The sequence below is a fragment of the Mauremys mutica genome, chromosome 14 (genome assembly GCF_020497125.1).
Source record: "Mauremys mutica isolate MM-2020 ecotype Southern chromosome 14, ASM2049712v1, whole genome shotgun sequence".
Classification (NCBI taxonomy): domain Eukaryota; kingdom Metazoa; phylum Chordata; order Testudines; family Geoemydidae; genus Mauremys; species Mauremys mutica.
In genome coordinates this window covers 11020816-11043771 of record NC_059085.1, presented here as the reverse complement: position 1 = coordinate 11043771, position 22956 = coordinate 11020816, and the positions used below count along the sequence as shown (strand labels likewise).

Below are 22956 nucleotides of genomic sequence, written 5' to 3'. Positions count from 1 at the left end.
AACAACGGTTGCACCCGATCCTCGCTCCCCTGCCATTGCCAGCAGAAGTGCATCACTTCTCAGAACTGCCCATTCCACGTCCTTCAGTGAATCCCATTTTTCTGTAACGAAGGAGAATTGGCCACCATCTCTCTTGCCCTGCATTGGGCTGGTGGAGGGAAATAGGTCTCAAGAAGGTTTTGAATGTGAGGAATTTGGCAGGCGTGTCAGGCGTACACAGGGTTCAGGTAAGAAGTCACATTGCTGGAGGGGATTTGTCTAGACTGAAGCTTCTGGGGTTACCTGCTCACTAAACATAGCAGAAAAGTCTTGACATGCACGATACAGCTCTATATGGGGCCAAGCGAAACAACATCAGATTAAACTCTTAACAAGTAGGGGAAACTAAACAGCAGGACTGGAGAGATTCATTTTGTACATCTGCCCTTGTCTGCTGGCACATGGAACAATTTCTCAATGAAGGTGCCATCATCTGTGTTTCTCTTTCTGCAGAAATTACCGACCTGATGGTGAATCAAACCCCAGCCAGTGTCAGTGATTTAGAAGGCTCAGAACTTACCATGAATTGTACATTCAAGACAGTCAATAACCACAGCCCCATGTATGTGCGATGGTATAACTATGGGACCGAGGGACTAAAGCAAGAGCTGGTGAATGAGAGCGAGGTGATCACAACGCTGCATTTGGACAATGGGTTTGCCTCTCTCACGTTGAGGAATGTGAATTCATCTAATACAGGAACCTATGTGTGTGAGGTGGGGATCACAGCAAGGAACCTCTCTGGGAATGGAACAGGAACCCAAGTGACCATCGAGAGTAAGTGCCAGAATTTCCTACCTGATCTTCTTGGGGAAATTAGGGCGAGCGAATGAGAACAAGAGCACACGTCTCCTGGAAGGTGTTGAGTGTCTTTAGTTCCACCTTCAATGGGAGCTGAGGGTGCTCCACGCCTGTCCAGAAGCACTAAACTCCTTGCAAGATAGAGCCCTGTAGGCCGGTATTAAGGGGGAAAAATGTTTCCATTTTAGATTGTTTACAGCCAAATGTTTCACATGGCCTGAAATTAGTCTCTAAATGTTTACTTGCCTATGTTGCATGCACACCCATTGGTATGTTCAAAGCCTGCCTGCGTGCCCAGACTGAACATTCGGGGTGAGGTGGGGTGCGGGGATGGTTTGCTGGTCTTGCCAGGCATCCTAAAGCTATGAGTGGAACTAAGTGAAAGCATCACTTTAACCTCTGATAAGCAGGGGATATTAAATGGCCAGGCTGGGAAAAGTACACAAAATACTGGAGGGTGAGACATTTCTTTTAATACATCCCCAGTCACCAGCCATTGCCCCTGAAATTCTCCTGCATCAAGGTGCAATCGTCTGTTTCTCTCCTGCAGAACTTCCCAAGCTGATGGTGAATCAGACCCCAGCCGATATCCATGCGTCAGAAGGGTCAGTTCTCACCATGGAGTGTAGATTCACGGTATTGAAAAACCACAGGACCTTGTATGTGAAATGGTATAAAAATAATGGAACTGGGGGGACGAAGAAGGAGCTGATGAGCGAAAGAGGCGGGGGCTCAGCAGCCCTGGATTTGGAAAAGGGTTTTGCTTCGTTCACTCTGAAGAACGTGAATGTAACCGATACAGGAACCTACGTGTGTGAAGTGGGGAGCACAGCTAGGAACTGGTCTGCGTCTGGAGCCGGAACCCAAGTGACCATCACTCGTAAGTACCAGTATTTTCCTATCTGATCTTCATGCTGTGAGAGACAGCGAATGGCAGCCTAAAGGACAGAGAATGAACGACTGTTGCTGGCAAATGCGGGTCTGAATTCTCAGGTGTGTACAGTATAGAACCCATAAAAATATGGGCTCCAGCCTGTGAGGAACTGAAGGTAACATAGTTCACAGTACCTCAGTGATTTAGGGGCCTCCAATTTTCAGAGGGGACTTAGGCACTCAGGGCCAGATTTTTAAAGGGATTAAGGCACCAAAAGTTGTAGTTGGGATTTTCAAAAGCATCTCAGCACCTAACTCCCATTGAAATCAGTCACTTTTGCCAACAGGACTTAGGCTCCTAAGTCATGTAGGCAATTTTGAAAGTTCCCCCCACATGCCCCTGGAGAGGGGTGTTCAGAACCTCCCAGGACTCAGGCCTGTCATAAGAACATTAAGGAGGGTGATGAACCTAACTCACAATTGCACCACAACTGCACTGGATGGGATAAGAAGCAGCCCCCAATGTCCATCTGCACCTGGAGCTAAACCAATTTCATGGCTAAAGAGTTGCTTCTTATTCTGTGAGAACGTCTTCATCGAATGCATCCCTATATCGAAAGTATGTAGAAAAACTGGAGATGTGATCCACAGGCGAGCGACAAAGATGATCGAAGGGATGGAACGCAGCCATATGAGCAAGGGCTGGGTATGTGTAGTTTGGAAAAAAGAAGATTAAGGTGGGGGACACGATAGCAGTCTTCAAATCCTTGAAAGGCTGCCATAAAAAAGATGGAGAAAAGTTGTTCTCTCTTGCCACAGGGGGCAGGACAAGAGGCAATGGGTTCAAACTACAGCACAGCAGATTTAGATTAAATCTCAGGAAAAATTTCCTAACTGTGGGAATGGAACAGATGCCTTGGGAGGTTGTGGAAGCTCCTTCACTGGAGATTTTCAAAAGGAGGCTGGAGAGCATCTGTCTTGGATGGTTTAGCGGTTCTCAAACTGTGGGATGGGACCCCAAAGTGGGTCGCAACCCCATTTTAATAGGGTCGCTAGGGCTGGCTAAGACTTGCTGGGGTCATAATTCTCCCTACCAGCAATGGGGTGAGCACTGCTGCTGCGAAAACATATTGAATGTATTGTTCTGATGATTTTTGGTGCAAGTGGAAGATGCTCAATTGACAGCCTGAGATTGAGAACAGGAGAGTGCAACATGAGCAGCTCTCAAGTAGCAACTTGTGGCCAGAGGTCACTTTTCAGGACCTTGCCTGTTTCCCTCTCTTCAGGGCCCTTTAACAGCTCACTCAGTTTAAAGGTCGTTCAAACCATCACCTCCTGCAGTCCAGTAAATAGAGTCCCCAGGGGCATCTTGGTCCTCCAGGCCCCAGTGCAGCGTCTCGCTCCTGATAATCCAAAACAACACGGCCCTACCTCCCCGAGGGTCTGTCTTCCTGCTTCCCAGCACCTCCTACCTGGTGTTTGTCCTCCACAGGCCTTTCCCACTGGGCTTGGCCATCTCTCCCCTGCTTGGCCAGGGTCTCTCCCAGGCCTCCCCGCCTAGAGACATTTCCTTACATTCTCCAGCTCCTTGAGCTTCTCCCCTGCTGGCTCAGAATCCTGCAGGACCCGTCTCACTCGCTGCAGTGTCCACACACATGGCCACAATTTCCTGGGCTTGCCCCCTTCTCAGCAACTTCCTGCTTCTTTTGTACTGGAAGCACCTGACTCCTCTCCGGTGGGACTTATCTTGTAATCGGGGTTGGCTCAGCCCAGGCTCTCCAGCCCATGGGGCAGGCAAACTGTTGCAGATGGGTACAGTAGAGGCAGTATATGGTAGTGGCTAGAGCAGGAGACTAGGAATTAGGAGGTTTTTGTTTTATTTCTGTCTGTCACAGACTGCCTGTATGACCTGAGGCAAGTCATTTAGTCGCCCTGTGCCTCCATCTGTAAAATGGAGATAATATTTCCTCTCCCAGCTTCTGTCTGTCTTGTCTATTTAGACTTCAAACTCCTGGGGTAGGGACTGGCTCTCTACGTGTATGTACAGCATCTAGCACAAGATCAGCGTGTGCCTGGTGAATGCTGTGATGCCCAGCATGCCAGTATTCACCTGTGATAGTTCTGAGTCACAGCTGGCAATGCCAGCATGGGGCAGGTTTAATGCATGAACAGAAATGAGATGATTTGTTTGTACACGCGAATTCAAGTTTGTTTCCAAACACATCAGTCTGAGGACAATTGGCTGTAACTCTAAAACAAGAGAAATGGAGTTGAGGTCTTAATGCGCAGTTCCTTTGTCTCCTCTGTTCTACCAGAGCAGCTGACAGAGTGCGCAAACCTCAGAGATCCAAAGACCCGAATCCCATCCCGCACTCCAGGCTCAGGGCTTGGCTACACTGGCGCTTTACAGCGCTGCAACTTTCTCGCTCAGGGGTGTGAAAAAACACTCCCCTGAGCGCAGCAAGTTACAGCGCTGCAAAGCGCCCAGTGTAAACAGTGCCCCAGCGCTGGGAGCGCGGCTCCCAGCGCTGTAAGCTAATCCCCACAGGGAGGTGGAGTACGTGCAGCGCTGGTGCTGCGACCACACTCACACTTCAAAGCGCTGCTGCGGGACTTAGTAACTGTCCTCAAGCATCTTTCCAACGTCAGCCAGTTTTAATTTCCTCATTGCCATTCACCCCCTTGTGCTCTAATGCGCCTCAGTGACTATATTGAGCTCAAGTTTCCCTCTCACCCACATCTAAGTGTCTAATGCAGGAATCCACAAATTTATCTGAGCATCCCCAGAACCGTAGATAACACCATTAATATTATGGCAGGTTTTTCTCCTTCTGAGAGCGTGTGAGATGCGAGCTCAGGAGAGATGGACAAAGCTCGTAAGATTTGGCATATTCCTTCACACTTTGGATGCTTATCTGAGTATTATCCAAACTGATCTGAACTTTTATGAGGTTGCCTTCAGTCTCTGTGGCTTATAGTTCCCCTTCACTGCCCTCCCACCCTGCAGGCCCTAGAGCCTGGACCACAGCTTGAGCCCGGAAGTCTACACAGCAATGAAACCGCCCCCCAGCCACAGCCCCGAGAGCCCGAGTCGGCTGGCATGGGCCAGCTGCGGGTTTTTCTTTGCTGTGTCACCATACCCTTAGTCCTTTTCCTTCTTCCCTTTCTCCAAGTACACTCAGGTCTCTTGGTTAATCTCTTGGGATGGGTTTGGTGACAGCCCCCCCCTTTCTAAACCTCTCCTCCCATGTGAAGTGAAACTGAGCTTCAAAACCACAGTAAAGGTAGCCTCATTTCCCCTTGTAGTGACCTGTGATTGTAGCTGGGAGGGGCACGTACCCAGAAGGGTTCTTTGTGGTTCTTCTTTTGTGGCACTAAAAAGATAAATTCCTGTTGTTCTCTTCAGATCACGTCTGACTCTCAAAATTCAGGTATACTCTTCCTATGGAAAAAATGAAGTCTCCAGTGAAATTAGAACACAAGACAGCAAAGAGATCAGATTCACTCATTGTGCCACTCAGAAGAGGAGTTATCATCCCAGCAGATGGCCAGACAAATTCTACAGCACATACAGAGCCTGCTATGGCCCTTTGCCTCATCTTCTGCGGGGTCCTGCCTATGGCTTTGTATCAAAAGTCTTCATACGAAGAGATGTTTGAAGATGATGTTTAGGAAGCTGTAATTTTCCTGCTTTTTGTCAATGGCCAGAATTTTTTCTGGGAAACAGAAATCTTGCTATGGCTACAAGCCGGAGAGCATCAGTTAACTTCTTAATGGCTACAAGCTGGAGAGCATCAGTTAACTTCTTAACACCCACAGGGGATATTTTAATGGCCAAGCTTTACAAAGGGGCCTGAAATGCTGGAAGAAAAAACTGTTTCTTTAAATACTTCAGCTGATTGACATGTTTCTGCAGCAAGGTGAAGTCTCTTGTGTTTCTCTCTCTCTGCAGTTGTTGACCTACTGGTGACTCAGAGCCCTGCCTTTGTCAAGGAAGAGGAAGGGAAACAGCTGACCATAGAATGTAGATTCAAGGCCCTGGAGAAACCCAGCGCCAAGTACTCTGTTAAATGGTATAAAAATGGGACTGATGGACACGAGAAGGAGCTGAAAAACCAAACAGGCTCAGTCACGACAATTCTAGATTTCTCAGCGGGCCTGGCTTCTCTGAACTTGACTAAAGCCAGCATGAATGATTCTGGGTTCTACAGATGTGACTTTGGTAAAAATGGCCGTGGGAATGGAACGAGAGTGACGATCCATGGTAAACAGCATCATTATCTTCTCTGATCTGCATTGTCAGGATAATACATTGTGGTTGCCACTGACTCACACTTCCCACATGGTAACTGAAACCCCACAGCTACTTCCTAGTCTAGGACAGGGAAACGCAGTGTTATCTCAGAGATAGGCTGGGTGTAAATTATGGAGTGTTGTTATAGCGGTGTGGGTCCCTGGATATTAGAGAGACAAGGTGTGTACCAGGCCCCATAAAAGGAGCAGTGAAAGTGGGTCTTCCAGACCTGCCTAGAAAGGCTGCAGGGAAGCAGCCAATCAGAACACAGCAGGCTCAGTTAAAAGGAACTGCTGGGCCTGAGCAGGTCTGTTCCTGGCAGGGACCAGAGGAGTAAGGAAGGGTGCTCCTTGACGAAGCTCAAGGGAGAACCAGAAGGTGGGTTCTGGTGGCACTGGCATTTGGTAAGGAAAAAGAGGAGTTAAGGACTTCAGCCCTGAGATAAGGGTGAAGAGGAAGGGACTACATGGGAAGCAGCCCAGGGAATAACAGCAGCAGCAACAACTATTACAGGAAGCAGCACATGGCAGCTATTTGTAGAGTCCCTGGCTTGGGACCCGGAGTAGTGGGTAGGCCTGGGCCAGGGTGGCCAAAGCCCTGAGAAGGGGGGAAGTTTATTTAGAAGCCCAAGCACAGGGCTGGAATTTAAAGGGCTGAAGACCCCTCAGAGAGCCATTTGCTGGACTTTGTTACCCCAGAAGGGGACTGAACTTGCAGGCATGACCTAGCTGGAGAGCTGGGGCAATAAGAACTGATAAGGCAAAGAGTCTCCAGGGAGAAAGCCCTGGGGGCACCGCTCTATACCAGAGCAGGCACTCCTAGTTCCAGCACCTATCCTATGCCAACGAGCAGTGTTAGCTCTGTCGACGGGAGACGCTCTCCTGCGGACATGGTGCTGTCCACACCAGCACTTTTGCCAGGAAAACTTTAGTCAGTCACAGGTGTGAAACCTCCGCCCCCCGACCCTCTGACTGACATAAGTTTCACCAGCAATAGTGGTAATCCAGACAAAGGCTAAGATTCCCAAAGCTGAAGACGAGCTCTGAGTAAGTTCGAAGCCTCGTCTCTCTCAAGTTGTCCCAATAAAAGATGTGACCTCACCCACCTTATGGGTAAGGACTGACATTTTAATAGTGACCATGAGAAACCAGCTTATTCTATTACTGTCTATTCAGAATTCTCATGTTATTAGAATATTAAATTTTCTGGCTTCTCACCTGCCACTGTTGAACAGACCCATAAGCTACATAGTAATTTTGTCACTATGGTGTTGGTGGGGGAATTCCTGACTGCAGCCCTGTTGAAGCATTTCTGAATATTTGCAATTGCCTTTCATTAACTAAAGCTCTATGGATGTCGTGGACTTGGCACGCTGCCCTATTATTCTTATAGGTCTGCATATACCAGGGCTTTTGCTGCATTGGGTTGCTATTGACTAACCAATGTCTCATCTGGAGGAATTGCCAACCCTGCAACTCCTTAAAGGTCTTAAAATGATCATTGGGGGGTGGGGGAGGAACTTGGGATGGGAATAGAGGACTCTTCTCTGTTCCCTGCTTCCCCATCATTGATTTGACTCCAATTAGCAGGACTGGATTGCCCAAGAGTATTGACTCGTCATATGTCAATGGACGAAATTTTAATCTGTCTGCTAGATTCTTTGGGGAGCGTCAATTGCTAGTGATCGTTCCTGTGAATATCTGGGATACATGGACCTTATGCACCACAGTAGTGCAGGGGTTCCTGTTCTATGTGGATCCATAATGGGGCATTATGAGCTATGTCTACGTACCACTGGGGCTGTCTTAAGAGGAAGAATGTATTACAAGGCCGAATACAATCCTCCTTTGCTTGCAGGAAGGTATTGTTTTTCCACGGATATCAGAGCTCCATGTTTAAATGTGAGGTCTACGTTTTTTTTTTAAGTAAAGAGCATGAACAAGAAGGGATGGGGCCAGTGGGACATTGGCAGAGCTTCCCCTTCGTTCTGACCTCTTGATGCTGTAGGAAACAAGGGGTCAGGATTTATTTTGATCACGTGAGTCAGTAGCTGAGAGGACAAGCTTCCCTCTGCCCAAAAATCAAAACAAAATTTAGATTCACAACCAGAAACGGGAAGAATTTCCAGGGCAGCACAGTTTGTTTCAGATGATGGTGAGTAAAATGGGTTGAAATAGCAGGACCAGAGCATTCAAGAACATTTCAATGAATGTCCTACACTGGCAAGCCCTGCTTGCAAATAGTGTCCTTCACATCAGATCCATGAGCCAAATCCTCAGCTGATACTAAAGGAGTGATGCTGAATTACACCAGGCTCTGGTTCTGGAACTTCACAACTGGGATAGGAAGAAACCCTGAATGAGGCTGCCACAGAGAGATTCTTAAAATTACCCCCACCCCAGGTACGAGGCCTGTAGCAAGAACTCCTCCCGAGCCTCTGAGTGTGAAAAAAAAGAACCTATTTTCTACGAAAGACCTGTAATTCTAGCCAGACCGAAACACAAGGCACCCAAGAATCTCAACATGCTTCTTGAGTAAAGAGGAACCGAAAGCAAACAAATGAGAAGAAATTACTGGCAGAGCCCTGCAGAAACACCCTCCACCCACAGAAGCAATCTTGCTTCCTCCCATTGGAGATCTTGCCCAGTCTTCTTTATCCATGACATTTAAAATATATGTATATATACACCAGTCAACTGAAATGTTCCTGCACCAAGGTACAGTCACTTGTGCTTCTCTCTCTGCAGCTGTTGACCTGCTGGTGAATCAGACGCCTGCCGCAATGAATGGATCGGAAGGAGACAAGCTCACTATAGAGTGTAGATTCAAGGTGGTGAAAGACTCCAGCACCACGTCCAGTGTTACGTGGTATAAGACAGGGGCTGATGGACACAAGAAAGAGCTGAAGAACAGAACAGGCATTGTCACAACAGCTCTAGATTCCTCAAAGGGCCTGGCCTCCCTCACCTTTATCAAAATCAATAGGAACGACTCCGGGCTCTACAGATGTGACTTTGGTAAAAATGGCGGTGGCAATGGAACCAGAGTGACCATCCATGGTAAATAGCAGCATTGTCCTCTCAGATCTTCACTGTATTTCATAGAGAAGAATAAGGACTAGGAAAAGAAGAGCAGATGCTAATACTTTGCATGGGGTGATATTGATGGGACAGGAGTTGCTGGCAAACAGAAGGAGAAGGGAATGTTATGGAGAGATTTGCAGTGAGAAGTCAGTGATTCCAGGTGGCTTTCCAGATCCTGACCATCTTTTTTTTTTTTGTCATCCAAGTACTTGCAACCCTCCCCTTTCCCTGTTGTCTCTCGCTCAGCAGCACAGCATTGCTGCCCACCAGAATTCTCTGAGCCGCTTGGTGATGAGTGAATCACAAAGGGTTCAGAGAAGCACCTCCAGGTTCAGAAGCTCTTCTCACCCCTATTGAACAGTCAGTTTCACCATGACAGGCTCTCTCGTAAGAAGATTTCCAGTATTTCCCAGTTTTGAGCGGGCTGGAAATGCCTCTCGGTATATTGCTGATTCTGCTTTCAGTCTTGGACAAAAACTAGTCGTGTCTAGATGATATCCCTAACAACCCACTCACGGCAGCACCACTATTGTAAGCTGCAGTGTTTTGGACCATAACTGTAGAATACTGTCTTTTTTTTTTTTTTAAATGAGGGAAATCTTGTTGAACCTCAGCACAGATTCCAGTTTGATTCTGGGTGAGGGTGTAAGCTAGTCCTTACTATATACTAACTGATGAGCCCATTGCAAATACCATCTTCTGACAAATGAATCCACCAGGTTGGTGTCGGTTATTCTTCCAGTAGTGGTGTAGCAGTGACCCAGTTTGCTGTTTCTCCGTCAGCTGTTCTGCCACGGGATTCCTCGGGTGGTGGTGGTCTAGTGACCTCGCTCACAGCATCTTCCCCTGCCCCTATCCAGCAGGACTCCTGCAGAGGTGGTAATGCATGACCCAAACTATGTTGTCTTTCCCTAGAACTAGTGGTGATAGAGGTGCAATAACTCAACTTGCCCTGCCTCGGTAGCCCCTGTCTAGTAGGACAGCAGTGAATTAATGTTTCTTTCAACAGCACATGACCAAAAGCTGATGAGCTCTTACATTGTTCCTGGGGCTGTGGCTGGGACACTTCTCTTCTTGCTGGTGCTCGGTATCCTTTTGTGGAGATGCAGACAGTGCTCCAAAGGTAAGCTTTACTTGGACAATAAATGTAAGCAATTTCTGTATGAGGAGAGCTCATAGGATGCCGATAGATTCTTCTTTGTGTCCTTCCTTTAGCTGAATAAAGAGTAATTTGGGGAATTTTTGCCAGTGAACATACAGAAGCAATGGTGAACTGGCAGCCCTAGTTAGTGAAGTCTCATACCTAAGCACAGATACCACCTGAGCAATGCTAGGACTATTCTATGTCTCCTCCCTGACCTGAGGAAGCACCTCAAGGTGTGAAAAGTGGATTCACTCTCCACGTCTATTCCACCTTTGGTTGGATTGCCAACAAAGCTGCCAATTATTGGCAATTGCTCGGGTGGGAACGTGTGGGCTGTAGATACTGCTCCGCTATGAACTAACTAGACTGACAACTGACTCCTTCATTTAAGTGACCCAAAGGTCATCAGAGAATAACCAGCTTAGCCACAACTTCATTTTTTTTTCCAGAACCACTTCAAAGCAGGTCAGAGGCAGAGATAAATCAGCTGGAGATGGTGAGTTGGAGAGCTTATCATAAGAGCCTCATTTAATTTTTCTCTCGAGCATAGGGGAACTGGATGTTGAGCATCAACTCCAGGAACACAAGGTAATAAAGAAATCGGTTCTCCTTTTACAGACTGCAGCTCCAAGAACTTCAGAGTAACAGAAAATGCAGCACTAGTTCCTGAATAGGATCAGGGTGGTACGACATTTAAAAAGTTAGAGAGGAATCAAGAATTAATTATCCTTAGAGCAAAGATAAAGAGGACATAAATTAGTGATTGCACAGGATCTTCAGTGATAATAGAGAATGCAGCATTGGTTCTAGGCAGGGGGACTGGGAGGTTCAAGGCAAGAGGGAATGTTATGCAGCTCCAGAAACCTCAAAACACTGGAGAATGCAGCATTTGTTCCTTGAACTTTAGAGGTGTTTCATACTCAGAATAAAGCTTCCTAAAAAGTCAGCACACTCTTTTACAGTGCCTGTCTCAGTGGAAGATGGTCTAGCATTATAATAGTATGATATGGGCATCACTAACCATGTACTTTAGACCTTGCGAAGCGGAAACGAATGAGCAGTCTTCACTCGTTTTCCTCTTGCTTTGCAGTCTTCTCCTCCACCAGCTGATGAGGTGACTTACGTTGACTTGAACTTCCACAAAAGGGACGCAAAAGCGGAGGAAGAGGTTGTTTACACGGAAGTGAAGATACGGCCAAAACAGAGAGATGACAATGACATCTACGCAAAAGTCAAATCTCGTCAGCGCTAGGGGAAGAGTTAGTGGGAATTAACAAAGGGGTGACCAGCATTTCACATGTCCATTAAATGCAAGTCTCCATGAAAAAATCAATTAGCTGTTAGTGAAAGATGTCCTTGGAGATCAAAGTCCTCTAGTTATGAACAGAACAGGTAGCAGTGCAAGATTTCCTCGTTTCCTGCTCCATCAACATGTCTCAACTCTGGTCTGGAGAGACCAATTCTGAGGGCAAACGGAGAGTTCTGCTAACCCAGCTACTCTTGGTCTATGAGCTGCAATTGCAGCCAGGAAACAGGTTGTGCTGTGGACAGTGGTTCACTAGGAACTGAGTCGAGCCCAGAAATTCATTTAATTTTTAGTTGCTATTTACCAGCACTGTATTTGAACAGCAACCAAGAGCCAAGCCCTTGAGCCACCCAAGTATGGAAAATGTTCCCATCTTGTTGTGGGAAGCGCTGTCCTCCACTGAAGATGCCAACTGTGCTGAACGAGGAAGGAAAAGCCTCCGAAGAGCCATGCTCCCTACCCTGGAGGATGTACAATAATGCTGATAAGGCTCAAGAGCAATTTCTCATACTTTCATGAATGAGACTGACATGATTGTTTAATCTTTCTAAGCACAAAGCAGGCTTCTCTGTTGAGAGGGAATTAAGCTTCCCTGGATTCCACCCACTTAAGAGCCAAACAACAACAATATGAATTGCTTCGCCAGCAGATTTTAAAAATTAACTAAAGCTTTTACAGCCGGTTTAGCCCAGGATTAAGCATGTACAATTGCACTGATTTAAATGGAGTTGTACCTACTTACGCCAGGAATGGATTTGTCCCCTTGTGTTTGTGAGAATTTACTGTAAATTTTAAAAGGAAATGTGTAATTTTAAAAAAAAGCCATCATTTCTAGTGGTTCAAGTAGATTGTGCTTTCAGATAATTAATAATAATAATAATAATAATAATTTTAGATAAACCCTCAGAAAAAATAACCCAAAGGGGCTGTTGGGCTCCCCAAAATGGAGAGACCTCAAAAAATCAATAGGAGTTCCTTTGAAAGTCTCCCCATAACACATTGATTTTTATGACTACTGCAGATGCATGAGATATAACCTGTGCAGACCATAACTCATGGATTTCCATAACGATACAACCAGAAGAGACAACACAGCAGCCATGTGAACACCTGCAAAATGTTCTGCTGATTATTAATACCTGCATGCATTCATTATTAACTAATACATGACATCAGCCATTTTCAAGACTGAACTCCCAAAAGAAAAGGCAGCTATCGAATTGCACTGTGGTTGCACCAATACTGGGTTTGGTCCCCTTATGTGGGGTAGGTCTTCAGTCACATCAGTTTCATGAATGCAAATGATGGGTTATTCAGTGGTAACTGTTGTTCATTGGGTATATCGCCTCTGCAGATCCACCCAGGGCAAATCTGCAGAGGCAGTCCTTCCAGAAGAAGAATTGGGTGACTAAATACCCACCATGAACACCACATATGCTGGGTGGAGACCAAATTCAAGCCTGGCTGAAGTCATGAAGGTTTCAACCATTTACACCAAGACTGTACATGTGCCTTATGATATAGATAAGACTGGCCATGCTGGGTCAGATCAATGGTTCATCTAGCCCAGTATCCTGTCTTTGACCAATGCCAGACGCTTCAGAGGGAATGAACAGTACAGAGCAATTTCAAGTGATCCATCCCCTGTTGTCTAGTCCCCCCTTATGACAGTTGGAGGTTGAGAGACACCACACTGAATGACACAGCTGTGGACAAAATATACAGCAGTTGGCCTAAACACTACAGCTTGCAGCAGAATTACTGCTAGTGGTTTAGGCCATCACTATACAGTGCTGCATATACTTCTTACCACACCAAATACTTCCACTTAAGGGCGTCTTAAAATGCCTCAAATGCCACAAGATTGGAAATAGCCAACTTTGGTTATTGACAGGACAGTGCCTTATTATTATTTTTGCCATTAGCAAAAGCCAGATCCTCCCCAGCAAAAGCTACTGCTGCTTGCTGTGGGAAAGTGAAGTTTATGAGTCACCATGAAAAGGGGAAGTAAAGTCAAAGGGTAAATCCTTGCTGCTGCTGTGCCAGGGTTTTTTTTGTGTGTAACTGAACCTATATCTGTATCAGCCTATCTGAAGAGGGAGAGTTTGGCAGGAAATCAGCAGTTCGTCAACGTTGATGAAAACCACTAATTACCAAATATATATATATATTCTTTTATTCTTGGTCTTTCTTCTTTCCACTATGAAATTAATTATTCCATTATTTTTAAAAGCAGCGTATTCGATTGAAAGCTAGGATTTCCAAAAGCTCCAGTGTGAGTTTTAGACACAACTCTCAGCTGGGCACCTCATTACATTATATCCCTTTGCCATCCTCAGTCTAAGGCCCCAGGTCTGTACATTGACTGTACATTGGGTCAGAGCCTCCATGGAGTCAGAACTGGTGAGGATCTGGGTCCATAACATTTAAACAGGATTCTGTAAACAAGACACTTTCTAAATGCTCTCGGTCAGAGGTGCCCGTAACCATCATCTTAGATCTACTGGTGTGGCAGGATTTTTTGGCTTCCAAGGTCTCACATGAGCTATGATCTGCCAACCTTTAGAAGTAACACAGAGTCAAATGCAAATGAACATGCTGCAAGTGTGTGGAGACCTTGCTGCAGATCCAGCTGATTGTCTAAAACAGGGGTGGGCAAACTAGGGCCATGTCTGGCCTGTCAGAACTTTTAATCTGTCCCTCAATCCTAGCCTGGAGCACCCTCCTACACCCCAAACCCCTCATCCACAGCCCCACTCCAGAGCCTGCACCCCCAGCCGGAGCCCTCAACCTCCCTGCACTCCGGCCATAGGTGCCAACTCTGTGGGTGCTCTGGGGATGCAGCACCCACAGAAAAAAAATGGTGGGTGCTCAGCACCCACCGGCAGCTCCCCATGGCCCCGCCCCCCTGTTCCAGCTCACCTCTGCCTCCTGCTTCTCCCCCCTCCCTCGCAGTGCTGCGCCGTGAAACAGCTGATTTGCGGGGCAGGGAGGGAGGGGGGAAGAGGCGCACTGGGGACGAGATGGGGCTGGGGCAGGGATTTGGGGCAGGGATCCAATAGGGGCAGGGAGGGGGCAGAGTTAGGGTGGGGCCAGGGGTGGGGATGGGGTTGGGGTTGGAATGGTGGCGGGGCCAGGGGCAGGGAAAGGGGTAGGGGGTTCAGGCACCCACCGGCACTGGAGAAAGTTGGTGCCTCTGACTCTGGCCCCAGCCCTGATCCCCCTCCCACCCTCCAAACCCCTCAGTCCCAGCCCAGAGCAGGCCCCTGCAACCAACCCCCAATTTCATGAGCATTCATGGCTCACTGTACAATTTCTATACCCACTGGGGCCTTCAGGCTAAAAAGTTTGCCCACCCCGCTCTAAAAGAAAGTCCCCTTTCCAGCATGAGCCCTCACCTTTAGTACCCGCCTTACGCTCACTCCAGTCCTGCTTTAAATCCTTCCTAGGATTATAGTTCTAGGAGACCCCCAGCACCCCTAGTCCCATTACCCCTGCACATGGCCTCTGTTCACAGGGTATAAAAGGAGCAGGGTGTGGGCAGATAGTCACGCCTGAGAACATCCTCATTCCACAGCATGTTAATGAGGCAGAGGCTGTTCAGAGCTGGACTCAGCACTCATTGCCAGCGAAGAACAAACACCCTTATTGAAGTGTGTGTAGTATTGATCCTAAACGAGTGTGCCAGGAGGTGGTGCTCTTTGCATTGACTGTCTGCTTCTCCACGTACCGGTGGGCGAGGTCGTATCTTTTACTGGACCAACTTCTGCTGGTGAGAGAGACGAGCTTTCCAGCTGCACCGAGCTCTTCCTCAGGCCTGGGCAAGGTACTGCGCGTGCCACAGCGAAATACAGGATCAAACCGATAGTTTAGCAGGAGCAGTTAGCACAGATTCTAAGGGATTAGTCAATTGTCTTATTGGACCAACTTCGACTGCTGAGAGAGCGGGACGGTTCCCCCGGAACACGCGCTGAAGCAGAGCTCTGTGTAGTTCTAACGCTTGTCTCTCACCAACAGAATTTAGTCCAATAAAAGATAAGACCTCGCCCGCCTTGTCACGCTGATATCCTGGGACCCACGTGGCTACAGCAACACTGCGTACGCGTGTGGGCAGAGACATCGTGTTTGTGTAGCACTCCGGTGAAAGGAGAGCACGTAGCTAAGTGTACAACTTGCTGCTGCAGCTGGGTAGGAGGAACTCGGCGGCTGCAGCGCAGCTCTTGCAGTAAGGCAGGCTCAAGATCTCCTGTCCCGTTACACGTGCAGCGCCCTGCACCGGGAGGCCGTTAAGCACAGATCCTCAAAGGTATTTAGGCACCTAATGCCCTGAGAAATCAATGGGAGTTAGGCACCTACAACCTGTGAGGCTCTGGGCCTGAATGCTTGAGAGCAGGCTTTGCCCGTCTGGCGCAGGTTCTGCTTTGCAGTGACACCGGTGCAGTGATATTACCGCTGTAATTAAGGCTGGTTGGCTATTCGCGTTCTCTCTCTTACCGACATAGCTTAGGCTGTGACCGTGGAGCCATTTTGTTCCTTATCCAGCAATTTTATGAAACTTGATTGACGTTATTTGTTCAATTGCACTTTTCTTTGTTAGAGAACAGACGTCAATGGGCTCTGAGTGCTAAATTGCTAATATTTCCTGTATGCAAATAAACATTAAAAAAACCCTATTCAGTGTTCTACAGTAGTAGAAGTAAAAGAAGAAATGTTTGTGATTTCCCCTAAAGGCTTCGTTCAAGCAGTAATCTATTGGGAGTAGGAGGATGAGGCTACAGGCCTCAGAGGGGGCTTCAGTGGGATCCAGCCCCCCAGGACCATGTTTTGCAAATGCCTAGGGCAAGTTGGCACCAGGGATGGCAGGTTTGTGTGATTTTTGGTGGTGCCCAGAATGGATTGAAGTCCCACCCCCTCCACCCCCACCCCTGCCTTGTAAGCTGATATATATTAAACATTAAAATAATGTAAAAATGTGAGGGCTGTGGGGATGAGGGGTTTGGGGTGTGGGAGGGGCTCAGGGTGTGGGGGGTGAGGGCTCTGAGGTGGGAATGGGGATGATGGGTTTGGGGTGTGGGAGAGGCTCGGGGTAGGGCAGAGGGTTGGGTGCGTGGGTGAGGGCTGCGGGGTGGGGCTGAGGATGAGGGGTTCATGGTGCAGGACGGGGGTCAGGGCTGGGGCAGAGGGTTGGGGTGGGGGGGGGGGTGAGAGCTCTGGCAGGGGTGCGGGCTCTGGGACGGGGCAGCGCTAGGCATGAGGAGTTTGGGGTGCAGGCAGGCTGCCCCCAGCTGGGGAAAGAGAGGAGGACACTCACCTCACTTCACTGTCACTGCACGTGTTCCTAGGGCCCCTCTCAGGTCCAGGAAGCCCCCTCGAATCCCCTGCGGTGGGTGTGGGCAGGGGTCTGCCATCATGTGTGTGCCTCCTCCCCTGCTGCTGCCCCTCACTGTAGCCTCTCTAGGGGTGGGGGAGGAGGCTGTCCCTTGCCCAGCGTGGGGCAGGAGCGGTGACTGCGGGTGGGGGGCCCTGTGCTGGTGGAGGGTCCCGCCGGAAAAGGGAAGGGTCCGTCTGAGGCAGAAGGTTAGTATCAGCCTGGGTCAGCCTGCCCTGGCACCAGTGGATGGGGGGCGCTAGGACCCTGCAGCGGCAGTTGATGCCGGGAGCTGACAAAGCGGGGGGGGGGGTGAGGCAGGAGCACCTGCTAATGGAGGGACAAAACTGACTCAGAGGTGATGCTCTGAGTGAAGATGCAGCCAGGGCTGAAGCTTAGATATAGACTTTAGGGCCATGTCTAATTAGCCCTCTCTGAGCAGCCGCCGCTACTTGTCAGGCTCCTGTTCGTGTACCGACGACGGCCCAAAAGGAGATGGAACAAAAGCAGAGCTCAGGGGCAGGAGAAACCGACTCCTGGAGTTTTGGGCACTGAGGTAAATGGATTCAAATATCTGAGCAAACACCCTGGAATTATAGATCTTCCTCCTGTCCCTCCAAGCCTCAGACCTGCATGCACAACGGGTGAAATCCTGACCTCACTGAAGTCTGTTGGGATTTTTGCCTGGCACTCGCTGCACAACATTTGTGAGGGTAAAGTGGGTCCGCACAAGTCAGGCTTATAAACTCTGTACAGACAGCCGGATCCCACCCATGTGCACACTGGGCCTGGTTCCCAGCATGCAAGGGAAATCAGGGATGCCATATCTGGATGCATCTTGGCACAGCAGGGAGGCAAAAGATGACATCTGCCTGTGCCAAGGGGACACCGTCACACCCGTCCAGCTGCTGGAGGAGCTCCCGAGGAAACATTGGCACATACCCAGGGGCTACAGAGCTTCGGGAGGGTGTTCATTCCTGTGACCATTCACAACTCCACTGGGTTAACACCTTTTTAGGCTGTGGAGGATGGCGGCTGAGTTGTAGTACAATCACTGTGCAATTCCTTTTTCTTATCTGTCCACACATCTCTTATCAGCAGTACTCAGTCACTCTTAGCTACATTTGGTTTGGGGAAGTGGGGGTGGGGACATGCACCCATTTTTTCTAACCGTTCTTTGTCGGCAGTGCTAAGTGCGCTTAGTGGCTATTACGGAGCACTAATCGCTACTAAGTCTGAAACTGGTCAAGGTTGGGAAGTGGGGCTAGGAAGGACCTTTTAATCACAGGGTGGTGGCAGCTGCCTGTATTGGTACTTGAATTGCATTCATATTTTTGCACATCAACCAAGCCGCAAAGACATTTATCTGTGTTGTGAGTTCCGCTACATTTGGAGGTAGTGGGTGGGGGCTGTAAGCACATCACACTAGCTACACTTTCCCCATCCTTGGGACTTTGGATACTCCCTAACCCACGTGGGGAGGGGGTGGGTGTGGGACAGACAGAAAAGCATTTGCAGTAAGATACAGTATTGCCAACCCCAAATATTCAACAATCATGAGTCCATCAAAACTCATGAGATTGGCTTTAAAACGATGTGATTATGTAAAAGTTAGTACATTTTGTGTTGTTTTTATTTGCCTTCTTCTTTTTTGAGTCTTTAGCGTGCATTGGGGTCACATGAGGGCCAGAAACTTATTTTTTCTTTAAGAATGAAGGCTGAACTCAACACAGATCCTCTTGACTCCAAAACCCGGGGCTGTAAGGAAAACACCATTCCAGTGCACGTGCTGTGAATTCTGGGCCCCAATCCTGAGCCTGAAAAAATCTTATGTTCATCATGGCTAGGAAGGAGGGACCTCACACAGGTGAAGGAAATGATAATATTGAATAAAAGGACTAACTGGAATGTGTAAGGTTTTGGGTGCCAGTGGAGGGTGTGGTCCTGAGAGTCCTGCAGACCCTTCCCAGTCAGGGGCAGCAAGTTAGCAGATGGACCCCAAACTTTTTTGGCCGCCCGTTCTATCAGTCTCTCCATTAGGGAATGCCCCCTCCCCTATACCAGCACTCCCAGCTATCTTCGAGACACCACTGACTTCCTGAGGAAACGACAATCCTTTGGTGATCTTCCAGAAAACACCATTCTGGCCACTATAGATGTGGAAGCCTCTAAACGAACATTCCACACAAAGATGGACTACAAGCCATCAGGAACAGCATCCCGGATACCATCATGGCAAACCTGGTGGCTGAACTTTGTGACTCTGTCCTCACCCACAACTATTTCAGATTTGGGGACAATGTTTACCTTCAAATCAGCGGGACTGCTATGGGTACCCGCATGGCCCCACAGTATGCCAACATTTTTATGGCTGACTTAGAACAATGCTTCCTTAGCTCTCATCCCCTAACGCCCCCTACTCTGCTTGCACTACATTGATGACATCTTCATCATCTGGACCCATGGGAAGGAGGCCCTTAAGGAATACCACCAAGATTTCAATGATTTCCACCCTACCATCAACCTCAGCCTGGACCAGTCCACACAAGAGATCCACTTCCTAGACATTAGAGTGCTAAATAAGCGATGGTCACATAAACACCACCCTATACCGGAAACCTACTGACCGCTATTCTTAACTACATGCCTCCAGCTTTCATCCAGACCACATCACATGATCCATTGTCTACAGCCAAGCTCTAAGATACAACTGAATTTGCTCCAATCCCTCAGACAGAGACAAACACCTACAGAATCTCTATCAAGTGTTTTTAAAACTGCAATACCTACCTGGTGAAGTGAAGAAACAGATTGACAGAGCCAGAAGGGTACCAAGACGTCACCTACTACAAGACAGGCCCAACAAAGAAAGTAACAGAATGCCACTAGCCATCACCTTCAGCCAGCCTCTCCAGCGCATCATCAAGGATCTACAACCTATCCTGAAGGATGATCCCTCACTCTCACAGACCTTGGGAGACAGGCCAGTAGTCGCCTACAGACAGCCCCCACAACCTGAAACAAATACTCATCAGCAACTACACACCACACAACAAAAACACCAACCCAAGAACCAAACCCTGCTACCAACCCCGGTGCCAACTCTGTCCACATACCTATACAAGGGACACCATCACTGCTCCTGATTCCTTCTGTCCATGCCAATAACCAGGTGCTACAGAGTCCTACTCCGTCTGCCTCTGCTGTCTCTGGGGTGCCGCTCCTGCCCTTCTAGCAGAATGGTTTCCCTCCAGGAAGCTGAAGGCCCTGCCATTTCAAAGACAAGGGTAGCATTATATAGTTTTTTTCTGTGGAAAAAAACAAGAAATCTTCCCCCTTATCATAATTTGCTGAAGGAGGCCAGAATATTGATACTTTTCAGCATTCCAGGAATGTGACTGTTAGACCATCCTTGGTTCCCAGACAGCTTTCGCAGCCCACGAGGAAGGAGCAGAGGCTACTGGTAGTAAGATACGTGTACTAAGGTTTTCAAAAATTTAGACTTTTCATAGACTCTCAGAAGGCCGGGGAGGGGCCGTTCATTCCAGGGGCAATGCTACCAGCTCACAATTTCTTCTTTAAAGGCCGGCCAACATTTGGAGAAAACAGAGGTTGTCAAGGTAGGAGCATGGAACAGGGACATGGCTTCCCAATCCGGTGGAGAAGATCCGGCACTCTGTGCCAGAGAGATGTTTCTGCAAATGATCACCCCTCTACATGTCGCTGAATGGAGGGGTTTGATCGGTTGTGAGGGTGGATTAAGCAGATATGTACTGCCTTTGACCCTCAAGACTCAGCTTCAGCTTCTGCTACACCACAAATTGGTTGAAATGTGCTCACAGGCCTGGGAGGCAATTCAACTGGAAATTGACTATATTCTCATCAAGCACATGGAGTTGCCCTGCAAAGGAAAATGTGAACTATGACCACCACCTGCCCCAGCATCGCCAGAAAATCCTTTCTCTGTGCCTGCCTAACACCAGGGACAAGCACAGGGAAAGAAAGAGACACTGCCCCTTTATACGGTTCCCTGGAGATTCAGAGCAGCACCACAAGCCCCTCACCTGTCCCGAGCAAAGGGACATCGCGCTGTGTTTATCCAGCTGCCAGACCGGCTTCCCTACGCACCCTCATTTCCGAACTTGTGCAGCATGGCTCCGTGCGGGGAGAAGCCAGACCCCAGGGACAGGGGTAGGAGAATTTTGAAATCTTCCAGGGGAGAGAGGACTGCTGGGACTAACTTTTTCTCAGATAACTAGTGTCCCCTTCCCCTCCCTGGACTAACCCCCAGACTCCAGCCCTGTTCTGTGCAGCTCCTCTTTGCAAGCGGGTAGTAAGATTGGAGCGAGGGGAAGAAGAGCAGCACTGAAACTGAAGGGACAAAGAAAACAACTATTAGACAAACAACTGTACGTTTTCTACAACGGTGCCACTCTCAACGGGAACTCTAACCCCGCCCCCTCCCTTCGCCCAGTCTGTGCAGCCCCAGGTCTGTCACTGCCAGCGTGCCGGCTGAGAAATGCCCACACGGGGGGCACAAAGTCGGGGAGGATGGTGTTCTCCAGCCACACACCGATCAGCAGCACCCACGCGTGGTCGGTAGCCAGGTGGCTGCTCTTGGAGCAGGATCCAGGTTCACCGGTACTGATCAAAGAGCGCAGCGGAAAGCTGTTCTGATGTGCTCAGCGCAGTTCATGTCTACAGGTGAAAACGGGGGACACGGCCCTTTACAGATTGGGGAAGGACCAGGCAGAAAAGGATTCAGAACATTGTGGGACTGGGAGTGGAGGACGATTGAAACTCGAGGCCTGGTATAGTCCCTTTTCCCCTGTCCCTGCTGCCAGTTGGCATGGAAACGGGGCCAGGCCACAGCCGGAGGCATGTACACCGCACCCCTCAGGAGGCCTAGCTCCCTCGCTCTCTGTTTGCCTGCAGACACTTGGTTCTGGGGGGACAATGGGGGGTGATTGCACAACCACTCGCCTAGACACGGAATACAGCCACTAGTGTAGATCTTGCCTTAGTCTGGCTGAAGGACCGTGAGATTTCCTTTTGCCCAGCTGCATTGCCTTCCTCTTGGCAGGTGTGACGTACTTCTTTGCCTCCTCGTGCCAGCTGAGACCTGTTGCCTTGCTCACACCTAGACGTGTATGGCCCACGGTGTTGCCTTCTTCCCAAACACGATCACCAGAGACATTCCTTATCACACCAGGTACAGCTGCTCTCCTCCTCCCTTCACAGGTGTGACCCCGTGCTTTGCTTACCCTCCACTGGGGCATTGCTTATTACCAATGGACGCTGCACTGCTCTTCTGGTTAAGTAAAACACACTCTTCTTTTTAAACTTAGATTGCCAGGTGTGGGTCATTTCCTGTGCAGAGTTAAGTTGCATCATTTTGTATGAAGGGACATCGCATCTGTGCACCTGGGTCTGCCATCTCCTGGATGTGGCAGCATGTATCAGGCATCGGGGATTTTCATTCTTAATCACAGATTTAATACTGCGGCTACCAAGGCCTTCCATTTGCAGGCAGCATGTCAGTATGAGGGACTGATGGGCCAACAGCAGAACTGCCCAGCCAAACCCTTCCTGATCTGTGGGGGCTCAGATAAAACAGGACTCAGGTGTGACCCATGGCTGGGTTTGGGTTTAGTTTTGCAGAAGGGAATAGAACCTGATGAGATTTTCCAAAGCAAAGTTAAAACAGCCCCTCCATTTTGCTCACTCTTTGTACTATAACCCCACTGCACCACTCTTTGGGAATTACCCCTGTATTTTACATGGTATATTTGTTATTCTGGACCCCGATCCACGCCCCCTCTGAGAGGATACAACTGGAATAGAAATTACTCAAAGGGAGATTCAAGGCCATGGACGTTGCTGGTGTGATACTTTCAAACTCTGAGAAGGCCGGGTTAGTGTAGAGTTTTATAGAGAAGAGAGGAAGTTTTAAAAATTAATTCAACAGGAATATTTTTAAATTCACTGTGTGATCTGGGAACGTTCAGTGTGACAGAATAGGGAAGTGGGCAGGGGATACTGGCAGGA

At 48.5% G+C, this 22956-nt stretch overlaps 1 protein-coding gene across 1 annotated transcript; it reads left to right on the top strand.

Moving 5' to 3' along the window:
* The first annotated feature begins 440 nt into the window (after positions 1–440).
* LOC123349523 (polymeric immunoglobulin receptor-like) lies at positions 441–13717 on the top strand. Its single transcript, XM_044987674.1, has 5 exons — positions 441–816; positions 1391–1720; positions 10100–10213; positions 10684–10730; positions 11325–13717. Exons 1-5 carry the CDS (start codon positions 441–443, stop codon positions 11484–11486), a joined length of 1029 nt encoding a protein of 342 aa, XP_044843609.1. The 3' UTR covers positions 11487–13717.
* The last annotated feature ends 9239 nt before the right edge of the window (positions 13718–22956 follow it).

What these genes read in the sequence shown, in the direction of transcription:
- LOC123349523 (XM_044987674.1), top strand. Translation starts at nt 441, where the DNA reads ATGGAACAATTTCTCAATGAAGGTGCCATCATCTGTGTTTCTCTTTCT. An exon ending in AACCCAAGTGACCATCGAGA is followed by an intron (nt 817 to 1,390) that starts GTAAGTGCCAGA and finishes TCTCTCCTGCAG; the next exon opens with AACTTCCCAAGCTGATGGTG. An exon ending in AACCCAAGTGACCATCACTC is followed by an intron (nt 1,721 to 10,099) that starts GTAAGTACCAGT and finishes TTCTTTCAACAG; the next exon opens with CACATGACCAAAAGCTGATG.